At 39.2% G+C, this 8,345-nt stretch overlaps 1 protein-coding gene across 2 annotated transcripts in view; it reads right to left on the bottom strand.

Moving 5' to 3' along the window:
• Positions 1-8,345, bottom strand: part of LOC111575946 (dedicator of cytokinesis protein 2) — a 132,330-nt gene that overhangs the window by 54,507 nt on the left and 69,478 nt on the right. For both annotated transcript variants that reach the window (XM_055016344.1, XM_023281391.3), the window contains exon 25: positions 1,872-2,014. In XM_055016344.1, the coding sequence (XP_054872319.1) occupies positions 1,872-2,014 (143 nt within the window). The remainder of the gene's footprint in view (positions 1-1,871; positions 2,015-8,345) is intronic.

The raw sequence follows: 8,345 nt of genomic DNA, 5'->3' as shown, positions 1-8,345 counted from the left end.
CTCCTATCAACTCTTCTTCCACTACTTCTGCTGTTCCTACTTCTTGTACCTGGGCTCTCTCTCCTCCTCTTTCTATTGCCTTGTTGCAAAACCCCTCCACCATATTATCTATGAAATAAACATTCTTGCCTCTGTCTGTTTAGCTGTTAACGTGGGTTCTGCTTTTCCATGCAGCTTTTTCATCCTATTTGCATAGCCATGAGCAATGTTCATTTCTCTGGCCTTTCCTGCTCTTGTTCATTTGTCCTGGGGCAATATTAAAAATGAATCCAACCTAGTTTGCTTTTTCATCCAGATAACAAATCTATGTGTGTGTTTGTGTGCAAATTCCTGTAAATAATACCTTAATCTACATCTTGAAGCCTATGCCGTCCAAATACAGACTTTTTTCCTCGGGTAGCTAGACAGAAAAATTGTACGAGGCTGTGCGTCACTGGTCCCGTGGTCTGTGCATGATTACATTTGCACCTGTCATGTTCTTTTGACACTCTGTCCCCACCTGCTTTTGTTTTTACAGTAAATTCATCTAATCAAATTCCCTCCACTGCACATTCATCAATTCGTTCTCTTCCAGCTCGATCCTCTCACTGTCTTCTCTAAGCTCACGCTTCATTAGTGCATCCAAATAAATAGAGCTGAAAAAAGCCATACCTTCACTTCAAAGACTCAGCAGATTGTCAACAACTTGCAGAAGCAATTAAAAAGTCCTCAGCTGGATGCTAGCGATGTATTTGTTCTGTGTATGTGTGTGCTCAGTTCAAAAGCTAACTGGATTCTGTTTCTACAGACTAACATTCAGCAACATGTGTGAAACTAAATCAATTAGATTCTAATTGGTCAAGGCCTGCTTCATTGCACGACTGGATGACTGAAGACAAAACAGCTTAAGGCTATCTCCTCTTTAGAAGACAAATTCCACTGGGTTTGCACAGAGCTCAGGGGAAGATCAAATTCATCCAGTGATGAAGAAGATCAAATGAAGAAGATAAAGGAAATGTCTTCTAATTCGTGGGCTGGATCATTTTTACTCTCACATTTCCCTGTTAAAACTCACTGTGAACTGCTCTACGTCAGCTGAAAGCATCTATAGCAGCGTTTATTAGAATTATGTTGAGGAGCTGGATATCTTTATGTTTTTTAACCATTTAGTATTATTATGTATGCAGATCGTGTCTACAATAACTGTGGTAGTTGGTGTTGCTGCTGCTCGCTCCTGGGATCAGGTTGAGTCACTTGAGCTGCATCTCAAGTGACCACTTGGTATGTAATTTTGTTTCCCATTAACATCTGATTGTATCTGTGGGAAAATGGAACTGCAAATGGAAAAAAAGACACATTTCCACTACACAGCTGCTGATGGGAAGTGCAAAAGATTGGGAGTGTTTTTTGCATACTGGCTAAAATGACGCAGAAACACTCAAAAGGAAAGAAGTTAAAAGAAAAGATAAGGAAAGGAAAGGTGATAATGTAAAAAGAGAAAAAATATTCCATATAAATGTCCCCACTGCACTTCGTTATAAACTAACTGCAACCACATAATCAAATACACAAGTGACCCAAAAGGTCAGATCTCAGTGTGTACATACTGGATGTGTTTTACTATGATAAATAATTATTATATTTATCCTTTACAAATCTGAAATTGCTGTGCTTCAGCAGCTACAATCCCAGTCCAGAGTGAACATCTCACACTAAATATAAAACATTCCCGACCAAAGAATTATTCACAGAAATAAAATGTGCTGAAGACTTTGTGTGAAAAATTTCTAATGTAGAAAACATCCGACGTGCGTGTCCACAATTTCAATACAACACGAAATTAAAAAATGCATATAAACATATAGTATATAAATGGCTGCTGTGTATCTCACCACATTGTCCCTGCTGAGGACCTCCAGAATGTTGTTGAGCAGCTCCAAACTATTTCTTCTCTCATCGTGAGGCCCATCAGCCATACTAGCCAGCGCCCCGCTCAGCTCCCGCAGCATCATGGGTAGCAACACATCACGGCACTCTGTAGGAACAAAAGCATACATGGTAAAAGAGGGTAGGTTTAATAAGCACACACAATAGTAAACAGAGGTCAGAGGTCGAGAAAGCAATGATAATCCAGTGCAGTTTTTGTGGAATTCAGGCAATTATCTTCTCACAGACTGCTAGCTGCATGTCCACGGAAAAAGTAGCAGGTGTTTGTACACAGCCTGGCTCTGTAAATGAGAACCAAATAAAGTGACCCTGAATGACTACTGAGCACTTTTAATTAGCTAAACCTCATCTTTATCCACAATCGCAGACTCCACCTTTAACTAAAGAAAAACAAATATTTGGAAAAACTGTCTAGCATTAGACAGCTCATGCAAGAACAATTTTTTCAGTCTCTTTTTTGAGCCTTCAGAAGTGTAGAAACAAACATCAAAAGTATGGCACAGCATCGAGATTCAATTTAATGTTATTCCTCTCTGAAAATCCCTTGAAACCCTAAACCCGAGCCTTTACATCAAATTGGTGCAGCACCTGTGGAGACAGCTGCACCCACACAGCTATGAGTAATGACGCCACTGGACCCTGAAGAAGAAATTCAAATCTAACCCCAGACTGCACAGTGGAGTAATATCAATCAAGTGTCTATTTACAGTTCAATGCATGTCAGCTGCTCCGTCAGATACACAGTCAACACATCAATCACCAAGGCCCGACACTTCCACTTTCCCTTCTCTCTGATCAATCTGAACCTCTATTTAATTTGTGACTTAATTTGGTCATACATGCAATACATCATCAGTAATTATGGGAACAAACAAAAAACTGTCAGTGAAAAATGATTGCAAAAACAAGGACACTGTTACAATTTACACAGTTAAATCTACTGCACATGAAGAAATGTATATTACACATTTGTTATGCCATCCACAACTGTGCTTAACCACACAGTAAATCTTTTATGGATGTTAGATGTTCTCAGCTCTTTTTTTGGAGATTTTCCAATGTCATTCTAGGAGTTAAAGTAAACCACAGAAGTAGTAAAAGAACTCTAATGGAAAGTGGAGTAAAAGGAGATGTGAGTAAATTAATAGATGTGTATTATATGCAAGTCTTTGGCACCTTTCACAGACTTTATCATTTTCTGAAATCTACTCATCTAAGAATAATCAACGGTGGATTTTTTTTCTGTACATGGTATGGAGTTGTGTCCTACGGAAAAAGAAACTGCACGTTGCTTTGTAATTTGATGTTTTAATGCTGAGAGTGCCGATTTGACCACTAATGCTGTGATAGATACTAAAAGACTGATTATTAAAGAGTTAAACCATATTTTGTAACTACCTACTGCAATATGCTTACATCTGCTGTCAGTGGCAGTCATTTTCCACAACATCCACAACCTTCTCTACACTTTGGAATAAAATGGTCATCTTAATCACCTTAAAATTCTGTGTGTTGTCTTCTAAAACACAGATCTCCAGTGATAGCTCATGGCAAATTGTCTGCTAGTGTGCAGATTTCCACCTCTGTGCGAGGAAAGAATGATGTCGAGGAACGATGTGTTTATATGCTGGTGTCTATCCAACACTGTCCTTGAGACTGAGGTCAACAAAATACTCAATCCAACCATCAAAACTCTACCATGTTTTTATATCTATATCTGATAAGCGTTTATATGAGTGTCTTGAGATCCCAAACATCACAGCTTCTAAACAGAATACTGTGTGGCAGCTCAATGGAGAAGCGTTGTTGGAAGACCTTCACTTCATCACTTGAATGCACAAGGATCTACAGGTCATGCTGCGATTTTATCTTCAATAAAACTCCAAAATGAAGTGACTTTGACAAAAAACAGTGCAGACGTGTTTCATTGTGATGCATTAGCTATGTTGAGCAAATTGCAAGTGGCTGTGAGTTGATTTTGATAGCATACTTAAATTAATTGAAACCAATGATCCCCGAGAAGGTAAGAAAAATTACTCTGCACTTGCATTAATTATGAAACGGCTGCCCGAAATGTAAGCTGGAAGCACAAAGGATTTACTGGCCTGATCGCTGCTAGGAACCTCTGGAATAGTCCCTTAATTCCATCCTTATATTAAGTCCATATATGTATTATTATTAAAAAGCCAGCAGAGCAACATATTAGGCATAATGACTTTTAACTGTCACTGTGCATTTTTAAAGTGAGAAATGATGATATCTACAATGTGCTTTACCATTAACTGATCCTTTTTATTTTTGCTACTTGAGTAGCTTGACCTCTCCCTATCTTGTCTTCTTCTTCTCCATCTTTTTGCCTGCCAGCTCCTTCACTCCATCCCTCTCTTTCTAGCCGCAGGTAGACAGAGCCCATTAAAAGCTCATTTGAGCTGATGCTCGTTAGTTCCATTATTAACTGAGCCAAGGCTGTACGCCTGCTGAGTGGATCCTCGTCACAGCAGTCACTCTATCACACAAACATGAAGGAAGGAAGGAGGGGATCAGAGAGAGACAAGGGGAAATGCATGAGTCACTGAATGCCCTTAATGACTCGGAAATGGAGGGAGGAGTAGGAGGAGGGGACGGAGGAGGGGCCTGGATGGGTGGAGCAAATCCAACAAGATGAGGAGGAGGTTTGAATGAAACACTGGGAAAGACTGAATAACTAAACACAAATAGCATCTTTGTACCATCAAACAACAAAAATATGAGCACAGCACGGGATATTTTATTACATTCTAGCCATTGTTTTCTACATCTAGGAAATTATTTGTTGTTCAAACACCCAGCATTTCTATAACAGAATGGATGCCACGAAACAACAAAATCCACGCTTTATTGGAAATGATAACGGGCAGATTGAGAGTGGAGTCACAGATGAGAAATCTCAAGTTAGTTAGGAGTCATACACCTGAAATGCACAGAGTAAATAAGGTTGTTGATACTTTCTCAAGGGTTTAGCGAAGTTGGACAGAATCTTATAACATGACATTTCACTGACATGTCCATCCCGAGCATCAAGCCGCAGATCGTTTGTCATACCATGCCGGCTGAAATGATTTCTTATCCAAAAAACTGGTGGAGTTGTGGACATTCAAATCCCTGCGGGCATGCCAGCAATCAATGTGCCAGCCGCATATTCATGTCTTCCCCTTGTCATCTGTTGCATTGGAATGAAGCTAGAATTTCTCGGTGGCCTTTTACAGTCACTGGTCAAAGAAACGTCTGAGTGCTGGTCACACCATCTGATCGTTGTCCTTTAAATCTGATGAGAGTGTGGATAACCTCAATGGGAGAAAATTTGTCACTAGCTAAGCAACACAAAAACTTTGGTGCACCACCGATTAAATTTAAATCTTTTCCTACCATAACAACAGTATTTTTTGTTCTCAAATTCACAAAAGAAGACCACTTGCACACTGCATTTATGCTTCTGTTTAGTGTATTTAACATCATGTACAGTGTCGAATTTAACATAAAAATGTTTCTCGGTCAGCATTAAAGAACATCTTATAGCGAGGCCTCCTGGTTTGTGCCCTTTAGAGAGATAGAGAATGGTGTTTTAGATACTAACAGCATTAAGCAGAAACCCTGCTAAATCTGTTTAATCCATCAAAGCAGAAACTCATCATCTTTTGTTCTTTCAGATAGAGAAAACAATGGGTTGTGTGTTGTAGCGGTATTGTTGTGTGTGCAAGCTTGAGAATTAATCCATCTGCCTTCTGGGCTGAATGTACCATTAAAACCTGTGGACCCGTGAACTCCATTCCCTGGTGAAATAACCACAAAGCCACCTGCTTCTTTATTCGTTTGGATCAAACAGTTGATATTTTTGGGTGCAACATGTTCTGAGAAGAGAACGTGAAATAGCAAGAATGTATGTGGGGAGGGGGATTACAAGAGTAACTGTGCTATAATACATTCTGTGCTTTATGCTTTCATCGTGATAAGGGCCGGGCGTAATGAAAAACCAACCGATCTTGCAAGTTTCAAGCACCCTGATCCAGTGCTAATGTGCAAGAAGTGGAAGAATCAATTAACTATACTGCAAATTAGGTAGTTTGTCAAATCGAATTTAAAAAAAAAAAAACAATAATGTATCCAAGTACTTGGCGAGCATTTGGAGTTCTAATGTACATGACAAACTGCAGATTGTACACACGCTTTTTGTGAAAAATCATGAAGGTCTTAGGTTACGTATAATCTCTGTCGCTTTCTCTGTTTATCCTCTCTGCCGGCGCACAAAGCAAACATTACTTGGAAAAGTGAGGGAGAAAAACAAAAAGTGCATAACAGCAAGACAAAAAAACAGAACTGGGATGTTGGTTCTTATGTAACTGTAATGCTCTCTTCCGATAAAAACAAGGGTAGCAGCGTGGAGTAGCAGTAATTCTTAGAGACAGCTACACTGGTTGACCTTTCTAAGGGGTTCGCTGACACTAGAGAAGCATCTCTGATTGACCAATTTTAACCATGATGAAGAAAAACAACCACAGTCTCAGGCCCAGGCTTCGAGAACACTCTGTACGACCTGAGCTGAGCTTCTGCATGTAGAGAAAAGCACCTTTAGTTGAGCCAGCAGCTGCTTCCCATCTTAAAATTCACTAAACTAGTACGCTTCAGACACCCTAATGGTTCGCTCATCTCTCGGCATCCCTTGACGGGTCGCGTATTGTCTGCTTTGATTGTACTTAAGTCCTACTTTTCTTTCAAATCACGTCTAGAGCTCCTAAATATAAGCATCAAAAATGAAGTAAAGGCTGCCTTGATAATGTTCCTCCAGACTCTGTGGTGGATAGTCTTCAATCACTGATGCAGAACAGTGACTTTAACTTCTCAAGTAGTTCTTATTACCTTGCCTGGCCTGGAACAACATCAGGAATCTTAATATCGGCTGCTTCAGTCTGAATGGTGGCTTTCTCAGAAACGTCTTTGAACTGCGCTCTGTTCCTCGAGGGCTTTCAGTCGGGTAAGAACATCAGCTACAGTAGTGTGCAGCACCCAAGACTGGGTCATTCCTTAGGAGGGCATTTGAGATGATGCTATTTAAAAGAACATTTTTCTGGGTCACTGCACTATGCTGACCATTCACTCTGACGTCTGTCAAGGAGCGTATGGTGCAAGGTGTGGAATATGGAAAGAAACAAACACCATGGATGATTCCTACATTTTTGTTAAACCTTTTTATGCCACTTGATATCATTTTAGTAGGATTTTTATTTTATTTATTGGCTGAGTCAATGTGTATCTTAAGCATCTGTATAAATCTGCATTTATTTCAGATAGAGGAACTTTCAAAGTCATTGTCGCTCACTGATAAAATGCAACTGATGCCTCAGCGTAAATGCTAGATTTGTTAAGTTTTCAAAAGCATATTTAGATTCCTCACACAGTCTACTGCCTTTGCCTGCGCATCCTTACCTCATTTTTCAGTCCCTCTTATGTGTGCGTTGGTCACTTTTTTCATCTGTTACTTCTGCTTTCTGGTCCTTTTTTATAACCCAGACTCTGTCCTTTATATTTATTCTTACGCCTGATGCGATTTTAGGTAAAACCGATGTGTTTTTTTGAGGGTCAATGCAGATTACTTGTAATTAAAGAGTTCAAAAACTGATGTTTGGAACTGATATACATTTAAAGAAAATATGAAACGCTTGACAAACTTTCAGATAGGATAAAGTCCACCCAAAACCTTGCTGAAATGTAACCAGGCAGATACACATAGTGGATGGGACATTTTTTGAGACTACAGACAGAGAGAGAAACAGCATCGGAGTCAACATAGTGAAAATGTATTAATTTTTTAAAAATAAGAGTCAAAATTTACAAAAAACATTACAGATAATTGTAAAATGCTGAATATCAGATCGGATAATTGACCGGGCTGTTAATAATTGGTCGCCATTTTACACTTTTCCTCTCGATTTCCATTTCCTTTCCTGTCACAGCAACCTACAGTACTGTTCTGTCCATCATAATACTATTTTCAGGCACAGCATTTCAGGTCAAATTTATTTTACTATGAAGTATCAGGAATTTCTCAGTAAAGTTTGTACAATATTTAAATAGCTGATCATCCAATCACCAGTTTTCTATTGTTTCAAGCTGTTTATCTCCATGATGCAGCACTGTTTAAGGTCCTTTACATCTATAGATTCATATCCATTATGCAGCACCATCAGGATTAGAGTTAGGGTTCTGATTGGTCAACAAAAACCTCAAACATACAGCGATAAACAACTACAACAAAGATTATAAATGACATTACAAAGATCTATCTTCAGAGAAAAGAAGAATCTGGAGTCCTGCAACAGATTTGAGATCCCCCACAGAGCCTTGATCTCCAAATGATGAAGTGAGTCTGGGATAACACAAGACAG

Source organism: Amphiprion ocellaris, chromosome 13 (genome assembly GCF_022539595.1).
Source record: "Amphiprion ocellaris isolate individual 3 ecotype Okinawa chromosome 13, ASM2253959v1, whole genome shotgun sequence".
Taxonomy (NCBI): Eukaryota; Metazoa; Chordata; class Actinopteri; family Pomacentridae; genus Amphiprion; species Amphiprion ocellaris.
The sequence above is the reverse complement of the archived record's forward strand: the minus strand, read 5'-3'. Positions and strand labels throughout refer to the sequence as shown.